This window comes from Dermochelys coriacea, chromosome 1, assembly GCF_009764565.3.
Source record: "Dermochelys coriacea isolate rDerCor1 chromosome 1, rDerCor1.pri.v4, whole genome shotgun sequence".
Lineage (NCBI taxonomy): Eukaryota > Metazoa > Chordata > Testudines > Dermochelyidae > Dermochelys > Dermochelys coriacea.
The window spans coordinates 245,900,908-245,918,393 of record NC_050068.2 but is presented as its reverse complement, the minus strand read 5'-3'; the positions used below and the strand labels follow the sequence as shown (position 1 = coordinate 245,918,393).

The 17,486-nt window shown below is 44.4% G+C and overlaps 1 protein-coding gene across 10 annotated transcripts in view; it reads right to left on the bottom strand.

Annotated features, from left to right (window-relative positions):
• LOC119848137 overlaps positions 1-17,486 on the bottom strand; it is an 89,259-nt gene that overhangs the window by 18,455 nt on the left and 53,318 nt on the right. For 8 of the 10 annotated variants that reach the window (XM_043518437.1, XM_043518441.1, XM_043518426.1 and 5 more), the window contains 2 exons: positions 14,406-14,522; positions 13,853-13,968 (listed from right to left, as the gene is read on the bottom strand). In XM_043518437.1, coding sequence (XP_043374372.1) covers positions 13,853-13,968; positions 14,406-14,522 — 233 coding nt within the window. The remainder of the gene's footprint in view (positions 1-13,852; positions 13,969-14,405; positions 14,523-17,486) is intronic. The other 2 variants (XM_038383559.2, XM_043518410.1) reach the window with 2 other exon arrangements.

Here is a 17,486-nt window from a genome sequence, read left to right as displayed (position 1 = left end):
GGAAACTAACACTGTCAACTGCTCTAGCAAGAAGAAATGCTTCCATTGCCCCACAGTGCACTCATCCTGGAGTGGATATAATTTGACCTTAATGTTCTAGAACTGCTGAAGAGATGGAAAATAACCTTAGTCTTTGCTGTTTCACTGACAATTGACTGCTGTGTTATTAATTTAATTTTTAAAAGTTATACAAGGAGAAATCTCTCAGAAAACTCCTTACAGAAAGTGGAAGTAGTCAGAACTATTATTAAGCATGGCCATCAGCATTTGTCACCTCTACAGCCAAACTAGGGCAAGTCTCCATGGAGCAGCAATGTGCTCTACAGGGGTGTGATTTCTAAAGTTCACTAACATATTGCACACTAATTGGTCCACACAGACCATCCTGATGTGTACTAGAATTTCCCTAGTGCACTTTAACATAATACTATTTGAAGAACACTAGGAAACTTTTAGTGTGCACTAGCAGGGTCTATACAGACCAATTAGTGCATGTTAGTGCACTTTAGAAATCACGCTCTTGTAGTGTGCATTGCCGTACCATGTAGACAAGCCATAAGAATCTTGTCCCTTAGGACCTTTTATCAAAGGTTAAGTATTTTTCAATGATGTTGACCTCATTATCAGAGGCCTGTAGCAGTTAGAGAGGCTATGACTATGTACGCAAATTGTTCCCACACTATGAGTAATGGAGAGAGGCAGCTCAGATACAAGGACAATGACCAATGTGCATAAATCTAAAGAAATGGAAATTCCCCAAGAAATGTTCATGAATATTCACTTAAGTAAACAAATGATGTATTTTGGTTGAGCTTGCACCCCTTGTGTGTCTGCTTTCCATGACTAAATGAGCTCACTAGCAGAGATATTCATTCATGGAAACAGCGTATCTTAAGAGAATATTAGAGGTTATTTAAGGAAAATAAATCTTAAACTCATAAGTGTATTTTCACTAGAAAGAGAAGGTTACTCACCGTGTACAGTAACTGAGGTTCTTCAAGATGTGTGTCCCTGTGGGTGCTCCACTTCAGGTGGCAGTGCATCCTGGAGCAGTCGATCGGAGATTTTGCTAGCAGTGTCTGGTCGGGACACGCATGTGCAGTAGCTGTCTCATGGTGGTGCTGACACCTCTTCTGGCATGCGCACGTGCCAACCCCCTCAGTTCCTTCTCTACCCTGGAGCAGTTGATTCCTACTCCAAAGTAGAGGGGAGGAGGGTGGGTAGTGGAGCAACAAACAAAACACACATCTCAAAGAACCTCAGTTATTGCACAAGGTGAGTAACCTTCTCTTCTTCATCGAGTGGTGTCCCTGTGGGTGCTCCACTTCATGAGAATGTAGAGCAGTGCCCTCATGCAGATGGAAGGGACTTTGGAGTTGATTGTGTAGCTGCTGCTAGGACTCTACAGCCCAATTTAGTGTCTGCGCTCGAGTTAAGCATGATTGCGAATACTGATGTCCCTTCTATCTGTTGGTGGAGGACAATTATTGCCACGAGGTTGACCTTGATCGAGTTTGTAGCCAGTTCTGATTTATTTAACGATAGTAGGTACTCCACGATCAATGGGAGTGGGGTTTGGTTTGCTGATATTTGTTTTGGCACCAAATGGAAAATCTCTTCCATTTTTAGGTGTATGTATGTCGTGTGTTTTGTTTCCTGCTGTTAATAAGTATCTGTTGTATTTGATCCGAACAAGTTAATTCGTTCCTTCAGAGCCATGGAGACATGCTCTGAGGTGAATTTTCCCTGGATTGGGATGGAGGACTTGTCCGTTGTCCTTTGAGAGGAGATCATGTCATCAAAGGATACTGAATGGAGTGCATATTGCCATGCGATTCAGATAAGGGAACAAAGTCTGCCTGGGCCATGTTGGCACTATGATTATCTTGGCCCTGTTGGTTTATATTTTGTGTATGACTCTAGAGATTAGAGGAATTGGAGGGAAAGCATATAAGAGATGGGCGTTCCATTTATCTGGAACATGTCTCCCAGTGATTGTGTTCTGTCCTTCTTATGAGGAGAATCCTGGGCATTTCTTGTTTGCTTGTGTGGCAAATACATCTATGGATGAATTTCTCCACCTCCGAAGATGAGTTGTGTTATTTTGTCATTCAGTTCCCATTCGTGTTCTTGTGAGAACTGTCTGCTTAGTGTGTCCAGCATGATATTCAGGCAGCCTGGTAGATATGAAGCTGTTATAGTGATGTTATACTTTTCCAGTTCCATAACTTTAGAGCTTCCACACATAATGAGTGGCATCACGCTCGACCCTGGCGGTTGATATAGAACATGCAAGCAATGTTGTCTGTTAATATCCTTATCATTCTGTTTCTTATGAGTGGAAGGAAGTGGTAGCATGCACTGCGGACCATGTGTAGTTCTAGTAGGTTTATGAGAAGGTGCATCTCTATTGTGACCATTTGCCCAGGGCAGTATATTGTTTCAGGGGGGCCCCCTATCCAATCAGGTAGCTGTCTGTTGTGATTTGAACCGATGGTGTTTCCCGATAATGTCACAGCAAACCTGGTGGCTGAACTTTGTGACTTTGTCCTCACCCACAACTATTTCACATTTGGAGACAATATATACCTTCAAGTCAGCGGCACTGCTATGGATACCCACATGGCCCCACAGTATGCTAACATTTTTATGGCTGACTTAGAACAACACTTCCTTAGCTCTCATCCCCCAATACCCCTACTCTACTTGTGCTACATTGATGACATCTTCATCATCTGGACCCATGGAAAAGAAGCCCTTGAGGAATTCCATCAGGATTTCAACAATTTCCATCCCACCATCCACCTCAGCCTAGACCAATCCACACAAGCCATCCATTTCCTGGACACTACGGTGCTAATAAGCGATGGTCACATAAACACCACCCTATACCGGAAACCTACTGACTGCTATTCCTACCTACATGCCTCCAGCTTTCATCCAGATCACACCATACGATCCATTGTCTACAGCCAAGCTTTACGATACAGCCGCATTTGCTCCAACACCGCAGACAGAGACAAACACCTAAAAGATCTCTATCCAGGATTCTTACAACTACAGTATCCACCTGCTGAAGTGAAGAAACAGACTGACAGAGCCAGAAGAGTACCCAGAAGTCACCTACTACAGGACAGGCCCAACAAAGAAAATAACAGAACACCACTAGCCGTCACCTTCAGCCCCCAACTAAAACCTCTCCAGCTCATCATTAAAGATTTACAACCTATCCTGAAAAACGATCCCTCACTCTCACAGATCTTGGGAGCCAGACAAGTCCCCGCTTACAGACAGCCCCTCAACCTGAAGCAAATACTCACCAGCAACCATACACCACACAACAAAAACATTAATCCAGAAACCTATCCTTGCAACAAAGCCCGATGCCAACTGTGTCCACATATTTATTCAAGTGACACCATCATAGGACCAAATCACATCAGCCACACTATCAGAGGCTCATTCACTTGCACATCTATCAATGTGATATATGCCATCATGTGCCAGCAATGCCCCTCTGCCATGTACATTGGTCAAACCGGACAGTCTCTATGCAAAAGAATAAATGGACACAAATCTGACATCAGGAATCATAAAATTCAAAAACTCATAGGAGAACACTTCAACCTTTCTGGCCACTCAGTAAAAGATTTAAGGGTGGCAATTTTGCAACAGAAAAGCTTCAAAAACAGACTCCAACAAGAAACTGCTGAGCTTGAATTAATATGCAAACTAGATACCATTAACTTGGGTTTTAATAGAGACTGGGAGTGGCTGGGTCATTACACATATTGAATCTATTTCCTTAAGTTAAGTATCCTCACACCTTCTTGTCAACTGTCTAAATGGGCCAGCTTGATTATCACTACAAAGTTTTTTTCTCCTGCTGATAATAGCTCATCTTAACTAATTAGCCTCTCACAGTTTGTATGGTAACTTCCAACTTATCTGTATATGTGTGTGTGTGTGTGTGTACACACACACACACACACACACACACACACACACACACACACAGTTCCATTCTATGCATCCGATGAAATGGGCTGTAGCCCACGAAAGCTTATGCTCTAATAAATTTGTTAGTCTCTAAGGTGCCACAAGTAGTCATGTTCTTCTTCCTGTTGGAAAGGTATGCCTGAGCACACGTTTGATGGGTTTGTCCACCAGTGCAGCGATTGAATCACCTCTGCGGTGGGTGTGAGTCTCTTGCTTAGGCTGTGCCTTCGTGGTTGTAGACTATATTTAGCTATCTTTATAGGCACTGCATGTGTAGCCTGGCATGCCTGACCATGAACGTGGTGGTCACCATGTGTCCCAGTAGTTGTAAGCAGGTGCATGCATACACCCATGAGTTGTGCGAGACCACCAATATAAGGGAGGTCATCATGGTAAAGCGGGGTTCTGGAAGGGAGTGAGTACAGGCGAGCACCTACGAATTCCAGCTGTTATACTGGAGTGAGGATGGATTTCCTTTCATTAATTTGTAGCCCCAGTGAGTGGAAGAGGGATATAGTTAATTGAACACCTCTTTCTATTTCTGTCTTTGTGGAACCCCTGATTAGGCATTCGTCTAAGTAAGGGACTATGAGTATCCTTTGTCTGTGCAGCTGTGCAGCTATTACCGCCAGTGCTTTGGTGAACGCTCTCGATGCTGTCGATTGGCCGAATGGTAGCACTCTGTATTGGAAGTGTTCTTGTCCTACTGTGAACCTTAGGAAGCGTCTGTGAGCTGGATGGATTGTAATGTGAAAGTATGCATCTTGTAGGTCAAGGGCTGCAAACCAGTCCCCTTCTTCCAGCATAAGGATGATCAAGTTCAGGGTGACCATTTTGAATCTGTGGGCAGATGAATTTGTTGAGTTTTCTTAGGTCTAGGATGGGTCTACACCCAGCATTTTTCTTTTGAGTCAGAAAGTAATGGGAATAAAATCCCTTCCCTCTGTGTTGTGTTGGAACTAGTTCCATTGTGCCTATTTGCAGAAAGCGATGCACCTCTTGTCTCAATAGATGCTTGTGAGAAGGGTCCCTGCAGAAGAACAGGGAAGGAGGGTGGGTAGTTGGTATAGATGTAAAAGGGATGGCATAGCCCATTAGAATTAGTTTTAAAACCCACTGATCAGATGTGATCACAGCCAGTTGGTGTAAAATGGCCTGAATCAGTGCCCAAAGATTTGTGTGTTGTCCGCTGATTCAGGTGTTATGGGGAGGTCATGCAGACCCTTGACCAATACTTCAAAATTGCAGTTTGTTTGGTGGTGGTTGAGACGCTGAGTTCTGGGGTTGATTCTGTTGGTATCTTCGTGGTCTATTTCTTTGTCCCCTTGATTCGTATGGTCTCTGCTGTTGCTGAGATGTGTTGTCCCTGTTTCTGTTGTATGGCTGATAAAGTTGACTCCTGTTTGGTGTTGTGTATAGCCCTAATGTTCGGAGGGTCCCCCTGGAATCTTTCATGGACTGGAGAACTTCATCGGTTTTGGCCAAAAATAGTCTGTCTCTATCAAAGGGCAAATCTTCCCCTTTATGTTGCAGTTCTTTGGGGATTCCTGATGAATTTAGCCATGATGTCCTGACATTACAATGGCTGTTGCAGTCATGGGAGCTGCTGTGTCTGGCATATTGAGGGCGGCCTGTAGTGCTGTCCTGGAGATAAGCTGGCCTTTGTTCACGATGGCCCAGAATTGTTCTCTTTTCCCCTCAGGTATATTCTGGGTGAATTCTGTGAATTTGTTATAATTATCATGATCATAGTTTGCCAGTAGCGCGGTGTAATTTGCGGTGAGGAATTGCAGTGTAGCTGATGTGTACACTTTTTGGTCTAGAAAATCCAGTCTCTTCCATTCTTTGTTTTGAGGAGTGGATTTATATTTGTTTGTTTGATTTACTGCATCCACCACCAAGGAGTTTGGTAGTGGGTGTGCAAATAGGAATTCCATCCCTTTATTTGGCACGTGGTATTTCCTATCCATGCACTTGTTGGTTGGTGGGATGGAGGCCAATGTTTGCCACATTATGTCTGCTGGTTTCAGGAGGGCAACATTGATGGGGATGGGGATCTTGGAGGAAGTTGATGTATGGAGTGTTTTCAGAAGTTAGTGTTGTGTCTCCTGTACTTCCACTAGAGGGATGTTCTGGCTCTGTGCCACACCCCGAAGAGCTCCTAGAGGTTTTTGAAGTCATCAGGGGCCATTGTAGTTGTGGGTATAACTGTTTAATCCATAGAAGATGAGGAGTTGTATTCTAGAGGCTCACCATGTTCTGATGTGTTATCTCTTTCTTCTTCCCCTTCCTCTGTGGCTTCAGAGGGTTCGGGTACTGAAGTCGATGCTGATTTTATGATTTTTCTGTGTGCGGATGTAGGCCGTCGGAATTGTGCCCTAAAAGCTGCCCATGGGTTCCATTGTGGCCATTGTAACTGGAATGGCATGGGTGGGCATATCCAGGGGTTAGCCAGCCATGGTGGAAGACCCTTATTTGGGTCTGATTTTCTTTTGTATTTGGTTGCTGTTGGGGAAGAATGGCCAGAAAAGAAGAAAAAACTTCCTTTTCTTCATCTTCTTCATCTCTTGAAAATGGTGGTGCGATGGGAGAGTGGGGTTGGTTTGGTGCCGTAGGTACCGGCAAATCCGCCGTGCCAAGTAGAGGAGAGTCGGTGCAGATGCAATCTGAGTTGTTGAGGTTTGTTCGGCAGACATCGGTGCTACTGTTTGCGGTGCCACTGCTTTCGGTGCCGATCACTTGTGTGTGGCCTTTCTCAGCACCGTGATGTCTTGATTAAGTTGTTCTATGCTCTGTGCCACTATCAGCAGTGCTGGAGGGGGCACCATGGTTTGCAGCATCGGTTGCAGTGCCTTTCCTTTCCCTGGGGTAGAGGGCACCGTGGAGTAGGAGTAGGAGGCTGAATGGTGCCTGCTGCTCGACTCCTTAAGTTTGCTGGCAGAGGTTGCCTGGCAGATGGTGCTGGAGGTGTCCGGTGTATTGAAGGTGCTTACTCTAGAGAAGCTTGACATCGAGGGCACGGATCTCACCGGAGACCGTTTCTTTTTTAAAGGTTCTCAGCTTGGAGATAATGCTCTCTTCCTTGATTTCTCTGAGGACAAGGCACTAGCTCTGTCCAGTGGCATGGCCCCAGGGGAGCCACTTGTGGATTCCGTTGTGGGGGGTCAATGTTTTCTCCATTAGGATGCATTTTAGGCAGAGATCCCTATCTCTCCTTGCCCTTGCCTTTGGGTTACTACAGTGAGCACACTTTTGAGGGATGTGCGACTCCCCCAGGCAGTGGGCACAGAGTGAACGTCTGTCTGAGACCAGCATGGCATCCTTGCAAGATGCGCACTTCTTAAAATCTGGTGATGTGTCCAGGCATTTTTGTTTTTTGTCCCTCTTCAAGGTTTTGAGGATGGGGAGAAAGAAATGTAAAAAAACCAAAAAAAACTTTTTTTACACTACACTACTAAAAACTACATCTACTTAAATCCAAGCTTAAATTAACTACTAACACTATAAGTACTATCCTAAATCTCTAAAATCACTATTCACTATTAACACTATAAGTATTATCCTAAAGCTCTAAAATCTAACTAAAATCTTGTAATGGGCTCCATCTCAAGCCAAGGACAGTTGAGAAGGAACTGAGGGGGTCAGTGCATGCACGTGCCAGAAGAGGCATCAGCACTGCCACAAGACAGCTCCTGCGCACGCGCGCCCCAACCAGACACTGCTAGCAAAATCTCCGATCAATAATGCTGGGATGTACCGCCATCTAAAATGGAGCACCCATAGGGACACCACTCGATGAAGAACCTGACTCTAGGAGTTATGTTCCTCCAGTCGTGGAACAGAAATTTACCATGTGATTTACGTAATCCCTCAGAACTAATCAACACCACTTGAACTTCAGATATTAAATTTTCACACTGAACAGTTAGTGAATAATCTATAGCTCAAGAATGATTCAATCAAACAATTAAGTAAAGAACTTCAAATAATGAAGACATTCAAGAAAAATCAGACTGCTCATAGAAAATTTGTGAACAGAAAATTTGTCATGTGAATGATAGGCTCTGAATTATTGATATTGCCACTTCAAAACTTTGAAAGGAATCTCTCAAATTTGGGGCTATTTTCTGCCCCAGTTATTGATAATCACAAAGATAATACAATTAACCACTGAAACAACAGTTATATTACAAGAAATTTTACAGAAATTTTACAATTGCTATCTAATAAAAGTTGCATGACACATGACTGGATATGTATAAAGAAAATGAATGAGTTGAATCCTACATTATGGACTCCATTATACCTGTAGCTAGCTATAAAAGGATCTTTATGGCCCTAGCATCACTTCAATTTTCCCACAAGTACTCAGTTTCCTTTCTGCTACATTAGTTTGGATTCTGGCCAAACTATAAAGTCCTCACTTCCAGGACAAACAAAAGCAGGCCAAGCACAAAACAAAGTATTTCCTTTGCCCTTCCCCAGGATTTTATCACAAGTCTCAGGATATTTGGTGTTTTTCGTAAAGCCCCAGCTCCTAGAGTTGTATGATTAAATGAGAATCTCAGCTTTCATTTAAACAGAAGGGTAAGTTTCTAGCCCTTCCAGTTGTGGAGAAAAGACTGAAAACATGAAACAAAGGCTCAAAAATCAAAAGTCAAACAGAAAGCACCTATTTAAAAACACATGATTTTTAAGCCAATTGCATGATTAATATGTTAGGGCCTGACTCATGATTTTTGGCCCTTTTGGGATGGCAAGCCCCATTCAGGGGTTGAAGTGGGGCTTCCTTCGATCCCCACTGGAAGCTATGGCCTGGGCACCTAGACAAAAACTGAATGCAATCCTGGACCTCCAGCATACTTTACTCCAGTGCTTTACTGTGGCAGGTCTTTTCCTTCTTTTACTCTACCTCTTCCTGGCTCCTTTGTCTTGTCTCTTCAGGCCCTGAGAAACTTACTCCTCCTCAGGGTTCCTGCATCTTCACCAACCTTTTCCACAGACCCTCCTGAGCTCAGTGCCTACCCAGTTCTATAAGTGATCAGCCCCACACAAGGCCTGGTCTTTCCAGAGAACTTTCCCCAACAAGTACATGCTCCCCTCTCTCCTTTCTCCCTCCCACAACATCTCCAGTCACTTTAAGGAACGGATGCCCTTTAAAGGGCCTGCTTTTTCTCCCACCATGCACTGCAATTCTGCCCACAATTACCAAGCAACTGTGAGAACTACATCTCCCAGAAGAGAAAGTTACTCACCTTGCAATAACTGAGGTCATTCGAGATGTGTGTCCCTGTGGGTGCTTCACTCCAGGTGACAGTGTGTCCCAGCGCCATTGATCGGAGATCTTCGGTAGCAGTGCCTGGTCGGGACGCACGTGCTCAGCTGCTGTCTTGCAGTGTTGTTAGTGTCTGCCTGAGCACACATGTTCTGTACCCCCTCAGTTCCTTCTCTACCATAGAGTTATCTGATTAGTACTCCAAAGTAGAGGGGAAGAGGGTGGGTAGTGGAGCACCCACAGAGACACACATCTTGAAGAACCTCAGTTACTGGAAGTGACTAACTTTCTCTTTTTCTTTGAGTGCTGTCCTGTGGGTGCTCCACTCCAGATGAATTTGAAGCAGTACCCGCTATGGTCGGTGGGCTTTTGGAGTTGCGTGAGGGACAACGGTAGACAGTACCGTATGGGCGACTATGGTTTCTGCCATGGTATCCCATGTGATGGCATAATGTTTGGCAAATGTGTGGTCAGATGTCCACGTGGCTGCCTGTAATAGGTACCTTGTGAAGGAGGGCAATGGATGTTGACATTGCTCTAGTAGAATGAGTCCTAACACTCTCTGGTGGTTGAACATTCTGGGTCTGATAGCAGGATATGATGCAGTCCAAGATCCACTTGGAGAGTCTTTGCTTAGAGATAGCCTCACCCTTTGATCTCTCGGTAGTAGAAACAAATAGCCTAGGGGATTTATGAAATGGTTTAGTTCTGTCAAGATAGAAAGCAAGAGCCCGTTGGACATCAAGGGTATGTAACGCTGCTTCCTGTGGAGTCGTGTGAAGCTTGGGATGGAATACAGGTAAGTATGTTGGCTGGTTAAGATGGAAGGTAGACACCGCCTTGGAGGAATTTGGGGTAGGGTCTCATAGCAACCTTGTCTTTAGAGAAAATGGTGTAGGGAGGGTAGGCCATCAGGGTGCTTATTTCACTAACCCTTCTCACTGACATTCTGGCAACCAAGAAAGCCACTTTCATGGACATGTGGAGCAGGGATGAGGTAGCGAGGGGCTCAAAAGGAGGTTTCATAAGAGCATGGAGAACTAGGTTGAGACTCCAGGAAGCTACTGGTGAATGAATTTCATGGTAGAGATGTTGCAGGCCCGTGAGGAAGCGTTTCATGGTGGGGTGGGCAAAGAGTGAATAGCCGTCCAGAGCGTCACAGAAGGTGGTAAGGGCCACGAGGTGTACTCTGATAGAACTGAGCGAAAGCCCATCCTGTTTTAGTTTGAAAAGATAGTCTAAGATGTCAGGGAGGATTGCAGTCTGGGGTATTAGGCATCTGTGGAAGCACCAGATGGAGAAGCGTTTCCACTTTTGCAGGTAAGCGTTACGAGTGAAGTCCCTTCTACCATGCAGGAGGACGTGTTGGACCTATTCCAAGCAGGCAAATTCATGGGATTGAAACCATGAAGGAACCACGCCGTCAGATGGAGTTTCCAGAGCTGCGGATGAAGAAGCCAACCGCGGTTCTGGGAGAGGAGATCTGGTCTGTCAGGGAGAGTCCAGGGAGCACGGACGGACATGGGTAGCAGGTAGGGATACCATGTCTGTCTGGGCCAAGCTGTGGCAATAAGTATGACCCAGGCCTTGTCCTCTGTGAGCTTGCGTAGAACCCTGTGTATCAGTAGAATCAGTGGAAAACTGTACATGAGGGAGTTGTTCCAAGGAATGAGGAAGCATCCCCTAAAGATGCGTTTCTGAGTCCCGCTCTGGAGCAAAATAGATGGCATTTGTGGTTTTGAGGAGTGGCAAACAGGTCGATGGAGTGCCCCAGTGGGAGAAGAGCTGTCAGAGTATCATGGAACGTAATTCCCATTCGTGTTCTCGGAGAAGTGTCTGCTGAGTGTGAGATTGATGTGTAGACATGTCTCTGATAGGGACCAGCAGCCCTGTGCCTTGTGGTCGCCTAGATGCACTCCCCAAACTAACAGGGAAGCCTCTGTGGTAAGCTTGAGTACTGGGGAGTGTGGGTGGAACCCGTGCATAGGTTCCCTGGTTTTGTCCACCAATGTAGGGAGGCCAATAAGTTTGGTGGCGGAGTCAGTGTTATGCAGAAACTGTGTCTTTTGGATTTGTAGTTGGAGTTGAGATGTTAGATGGGGTGGGATCTGAGTTACTACAGAAAATTCTTTCCTGGGTATCTGGTGAATCTTGTCCATATGCTCAGGGTTTAGCTGATTGCCTTATTTGGGGTCGGGAAGGAATTTTCCTCCAGGGCAGACTGGAAGAGGCCCTGGAGGTTTTTCGCCTTCCTCTGTAGCATGGGGCACGGGTCACTTGCTGGAAGATTCTCTGCTCCTTGAAGTCTTTACACCATGATTTGAGGACTTCAATAGCTCAGACATAGGTGAGAGGTTTTTCGCAGTAGTGGGTGGGTGAGATTCTGTGGCCTGCGTTGTGCAGGAGGTCGGACTAGATGATCATAATGGTCCCTTCTGACCTTAGTATCTATGAATCTATGAAAACCCTGAAGGCACCTCATGTGCAGCGTGACGTATTTGACCACATAGGTGGTGGCTGCCATGTGACCAAGAAGCTGAAGGCAGGTCCATGCCTGTATTCTGGGGCGAAAGCGATCATGTGTATGAGAAGCGTAATCGTGAGGAATCTGTTGTATGGAAGCGAGGCTATAGTTCGAATCGAGTCCAGGTGGGCTCCAATGCACTCTACCGGCTGTGTAGGTATTAGGGTGGATTTTTGGAAATTTATTTGCAAGCCTAGACTGTGGAAAAGGGAGAGGGTAAAGTTTGTCGCATTTAACGTCTCGTCGTAGGAGCTGGCTTTGATAGGCAGTCATCCAAGCAGGGGAAAAATATAATCCTGTGTTTGCGGAGGTGGGCTACAACTACAGCTAGGGTCTTGAATACCCACGGTGCTGTGGAGAGTCCGTTTGGAAGTACTCTGTATTGAAAGTAGTTGTGTCTGAGTGTGAATCGCAGAAGCATCTGTGTGCTGGATGAATGAATATATGAAAATAGTCATCTTGTAGGTTGAGGGCTGTGAACCAGTCCCCTTGTTCCAGCACGGGTATTATTGTGCCCAATGTAACCATCTTGAATTTTTGTACACGAACAAAGTAGCTCAGTCAGCGTAGGTCTAAAATAGGTCTCCACCCCCTTCCTTTCTTTTGGGTCGGAAAGTAGTGGGAGTAGAACCCTTTCCCCCGATGTTGCGTCAGTACATGTTCAACTGCATCTAGGTGGAGAAGATGAGCCACCTCAACGTGGAGAAGGTGCTCGTGAGAGGGGTCCCTAAAGAGGGACAAGGAAGGGGAAAGGGTGAGCGGGGAAGATAAGAAAGGAATGGAGTAACCTGACTGAACTATTTCCAGGACCAAGCGGTCCTGCGTGATCTGTTGCCAGACATGGTGGAAAGCCTGGAGGCAGTAGCCAATGAGCAAATAGGCGGCGGAGTCAAGGGGTGGTCGCGCAGAACCCCTGACCAGCACTTCAAAATTGTTATTTGTTACCCGATAGGTGGAAAGTAGTTGGTTGTGCCTGGTTTTGCCTGCGCCTAAGAGGTCTGTTGTGGTTTCTCCCAGTGTCATACTGGGGTCGGTGATATTGATATTGTTGTGCCTCTGATAAGGGTGATACCGTGGTCTCCAGGGGATGGATGGGTATATGCCCAATGCGCGCAAAGTGGCTCTAGAGTTTTCATAGTGTGAAGGACTTCATCGGTTTTTTTTTTTTTTCTTAAACCGTGGCGACCACAGCATAACAAAAGTATGAACGGCCAGGGAAGTCTCAACAAGAGACTAACTTGAGGGCAGGGGAATATATTTTTTTAAACTAATGAACTATGCTAAAGGAAAGGGAGAAGTGGGAAATGGCTAGCTAACTATTTCTATTTTCTCTACTTATTTCTTACAGTAACTAGGGAAGAGATGAGCACTGCCCCAAGTCCCCTCTTCAGCCGACAACAGTTGAGAAGGAACTGAGGGGGGTGCGGGATGCACGTACTCAGGCAGACCCCAACGACGATGTGAGACAGCAGCTGAGCGCGTGCGTCCCGACCAGGCACTGCTACTGAAGATCTCCGATCAACGGCGCCGGGACGCACTGTGACCTGGAGTGGAGCACCCACAGGGACAGCACTCGAAAAAGGATCCTGAGTTTTAAAGGGCCAAGCTCCGTTAATAGGCAGACCAGTAGTTCCTGCTATTAAAGGGGCCAGCAACCTCAGCTACAGTAGCCAACAAAATTATGGTAAATTTGTCAGTCTCATACCAGCATACTTCTCAAAATGTTAACTACAATTAAAGTCAAAGGGATAATCTCCAACCAATTAAAAATTTTGGCATTAAAAATTTTACTCAATGCTCACAGGCCAATTTAGTGAGTTTTCATCTTTACCATATTATTAATTATTATTATGTGCATTATAGTAACACAGGAGCACCAGGCATGGGCCAGAACGTTACTGTGTTAGGTGCGGTACAAATACAAAATTAAAGGATGGTTCCTTGCCCAAAGAGCTTACTATCTTAACCATTCTAATATAAATATTTAAAGCATTATGTAGCCATATTTTTCTGGTTTTATCCGTTTTTCTTTTTCTTTTTTTTAATGTGTTTACCTGACCAGAAGCATGTTCCTCATCTGCTGGTGACTGTATTTCCATTGTCTTTCCTTCCTTCTCTCCTGAGACTGGAGTTCCTTCAGCATCCTTTCTATTACATTTCTCTCGATCAGCTGTAAGTAAAACTGCAACTATAAATACTGCCTGATGAAACTTAGAACTAAACAGAAACACAACTTCCTCTCCTCCTTAGAAGAAAAGTACATTCTTATGCAAGTAAATTTGTAAGTCTGGGAAATATAGGTTGCAACAATTTTTCAGAACTATGCTAAGGCCTTTTTGGTGGATGGTGGGTTCTTGACCAGAGATTTGTCTTAACATGATTTAACATACCTGATCATTCCTGGTGGACTAGTGTGGATACTCTAAACTGATTTTGAAAGTGATTAGACTAACATACACTTTCAAACTGCATTTAAAATTGGATTAAACTAATGCCAGTATAGGAAAGACTAAAAACACTGATCAAACTTCCTGCTGAATTAAACCTTAAAGTCATTAGAGTCTTCAGCAGATCTCAGAGAAAGTATTAAAAAGCCAGAAAACTCACCTTGGAGTGCTAAAATCTTTTCATCACAAATGCTCATGACTTTTTTGATGCTGCATTTTACCTGAAAGGATTCAGTGCTTGGATTATTTTCTTCTTCTTCTGAATGTGGGATTCCATGAGGGGGAAAATGTAAAGTATTAGTATGTTTAGGCAATATGCACTCAGAAGGCAGTTTAGTGTCAGTCTCCAAAGCCATGGAGTCCATCCACCTCAAGACTCTGATACTTTTACTCGAAATAATTCCTTAAATTGGTACCGTTTTTACAAACATATGGAAATACAATAAGATAAGGCAAATGTCTATCAAGATAGCACAGAAAAACAATAGTTCTACAAAATACTGCAGAAACAGTTGCACAATTTTTGCTAATCAGTCATTTCTCTTGATGTATATGAGCAGTTCTCATTAATGTTAAGCATAACCTACTAATGTTAACAGGAGTTGAATATTTATTAAAGGAATAAACTACTTCATCTTTCTATATGACTCGGTGTTTCTACATTAACTGGACTATTTTATGCATCATTGCTTTCATGATTAAGCAAATGTATATCAATAAATCACATTAAATAAGAGTCAGACTATAACAAGTAGGATAGAAGTTACTGTGCATCTGAAATGAGAAGGAGCAGCAGTTCAAGTTGTTTACTTTGTGAACTCATGTGCCTACAGAAAGATTAAACTGTTCCGATTCTCAGGGTCCTCTTTACTTTTTTTGAACATATAAATTAGCACCAACTTTCTAGTTTCCATATACTGATTTCTGCTTTTAAGAGAAAGGATGGCAGCAGATCCTTGATGTATAATGTATATTCCTCTCTTCTCAAGAAAGAGTTCATTGGTGGGGCAACAGGATAGGATACAATTTGGGAAAGAAACAGTAGGATACAAAAATAGAAAGTCTCCTAAATAACTTTGATAGGGCTCATGTACTCATGATAGATAAAAGGACTGTCCCACTGTCACAAAGAGAACAAAAGGCTGAATTGAAAAGGCACTTCTGCTGTGAATATTTATGCACGGGAGTAACTTTACATAGCTAGAAACAACAGACTGGACTTCTACATAGAGTGTTTCTACCGACGTGCACGGGCTGAAATTGTGGAAAAGCAGCATCACTTGCCCCATAACCTCAGTTGTGCAGAACACAATGCCATCCACAGCCTCGGAAACAACTCTGACATCATAATGAAAAAGGCTGACAAAGGAGGTGCTGTCGTCATCCTGAATAGGTTGGAATATGAACAACACCACTTTCTACAAGTCATTACCCTCTGATCCCACTGAGAGTTACCAAAAGAAACTACAGCATTTGCTCAAGAAACTCCCTGAAAAACCACAAGAACAAATCCACACACACGCACCCCTGGAACCCCGACCTGGGGTATTCTATCTGCTATCCAAAATCCATAAACCTGGAAATTCTGGATGCCCCATCATCTAAGGCATTGGCACCCTGACAGCAGGATTCTCTGGCTATGTAGACTCCCTCCTCAGGCCTTACGCTACCAGCACTCCCAGCTATCTTCGAGACACCATTGACTTCCTGAGGAAACTACAGTCCATTGGTGATCTTCCTAAAAACACCATCCTGGCCACTACGGATGTAGAAGCCCTCTACACCAACATGGACACAAAGCTGCCTCCACACAAAGATGGACTACAAGCCGTCAGGAACAATATCCCCAATAATGTCAAGGCAAACCTGGTTGAACTTTGTGACTTTGTCCTCACCCATAACTATTTCACATTTGGGGACAATGTATACCTTCAAATCAGCGACACTGCTATGGCAACCCGCATAGCCTCACAGTATGCCAACATTTTTATGGCCGACTTAGAAAAACGTTTCCTCAGCTCTCGTCCCCTAATGCCCCTACTCTACTTGCGCTACGCTGATGACATCTTCATCATCTGGACCCATGGAAAAGAAGCCCTTGAGGAATTCCATCAGGATTTCAACAATTTCCATCCCACCATCAACCTCAGGCTGGACCAGTCCACACAAGAGATCCACTTCCTGGACACTACGGTGCTAATAAGTGATGGTCACATAACCACCACCCTATACCGGAAACCTACTGACCACTATTCCTACTTATATGCCTCCAGCTTTCATCCAGACCACATCACATGATCCATTGTCTACAGCCAAGCTCTACGATATAACCGCATTTGCTCCAACCCCTCAGACAGAGACAAACACCTACAAGATCTCCATCAAGCATTCTTACAACTACAATACCCACCTGCTGAAGTGAAAGAACAGATTGACAGAGCCAGAAGAGTACCCAGAAGTCACCTACTACAGGACAGGCCCAACAAAGAAAATAACAGAACGCCACTAGCCATCAGCTTCAGCCCCCAACTAAAACCTCTCCAACGCATCATCAGGGATCTACAACCTATCCTGAAGAACGACCCATCACTCTCACAGATCTTGGGAGACAGGCCAGTCCTTGCTTACAGACAGCCCCCCAACCTGAAGCAAATACTCACCAGCAACCACACATCACACAACAGAACCACTAACCCAGGAACCTATCCTTGCAACAAAGACTGTTGCCAACTCTGTCCACATATCTATTCAGGGGACACCATCATAGGGCCTAATCACATTAGCCACACTATCAGAGGCTCGTTCACCTGCGCATCTACCAATGTGATATGTGCCATCATGTGCCAGCAATGCCCCTCTGCCATGGACATTGGTCAAACTGGACATTCTCTACGTAAAAGAATGGACACAAATCAGATGTCAAGAATTAGAACATTCAAAAACCAGTCGGAGAACACTTCAATCTCTTTGGTCACTTGATTACAGACCTAAAAGTGGCAATTCTTCAACAAAAAAACTTCAAAAACAGACTCCAACGAGAGACTGCTGAATTGGAATGAATTTGCAAACTGGATACAATTCATTTAGGCTTGAATAGAGACTGGGAGTGGATGGGTCATTACACAAAGTAAAACTATTTTCCCTTGTTTATTCCCTCCCCACCACACCCGCTCTCCTGCTGGTAATAGCTCATCTTACGTGATCACTTTCCTTACAGTGTATATGGCAACACCCATTGTTT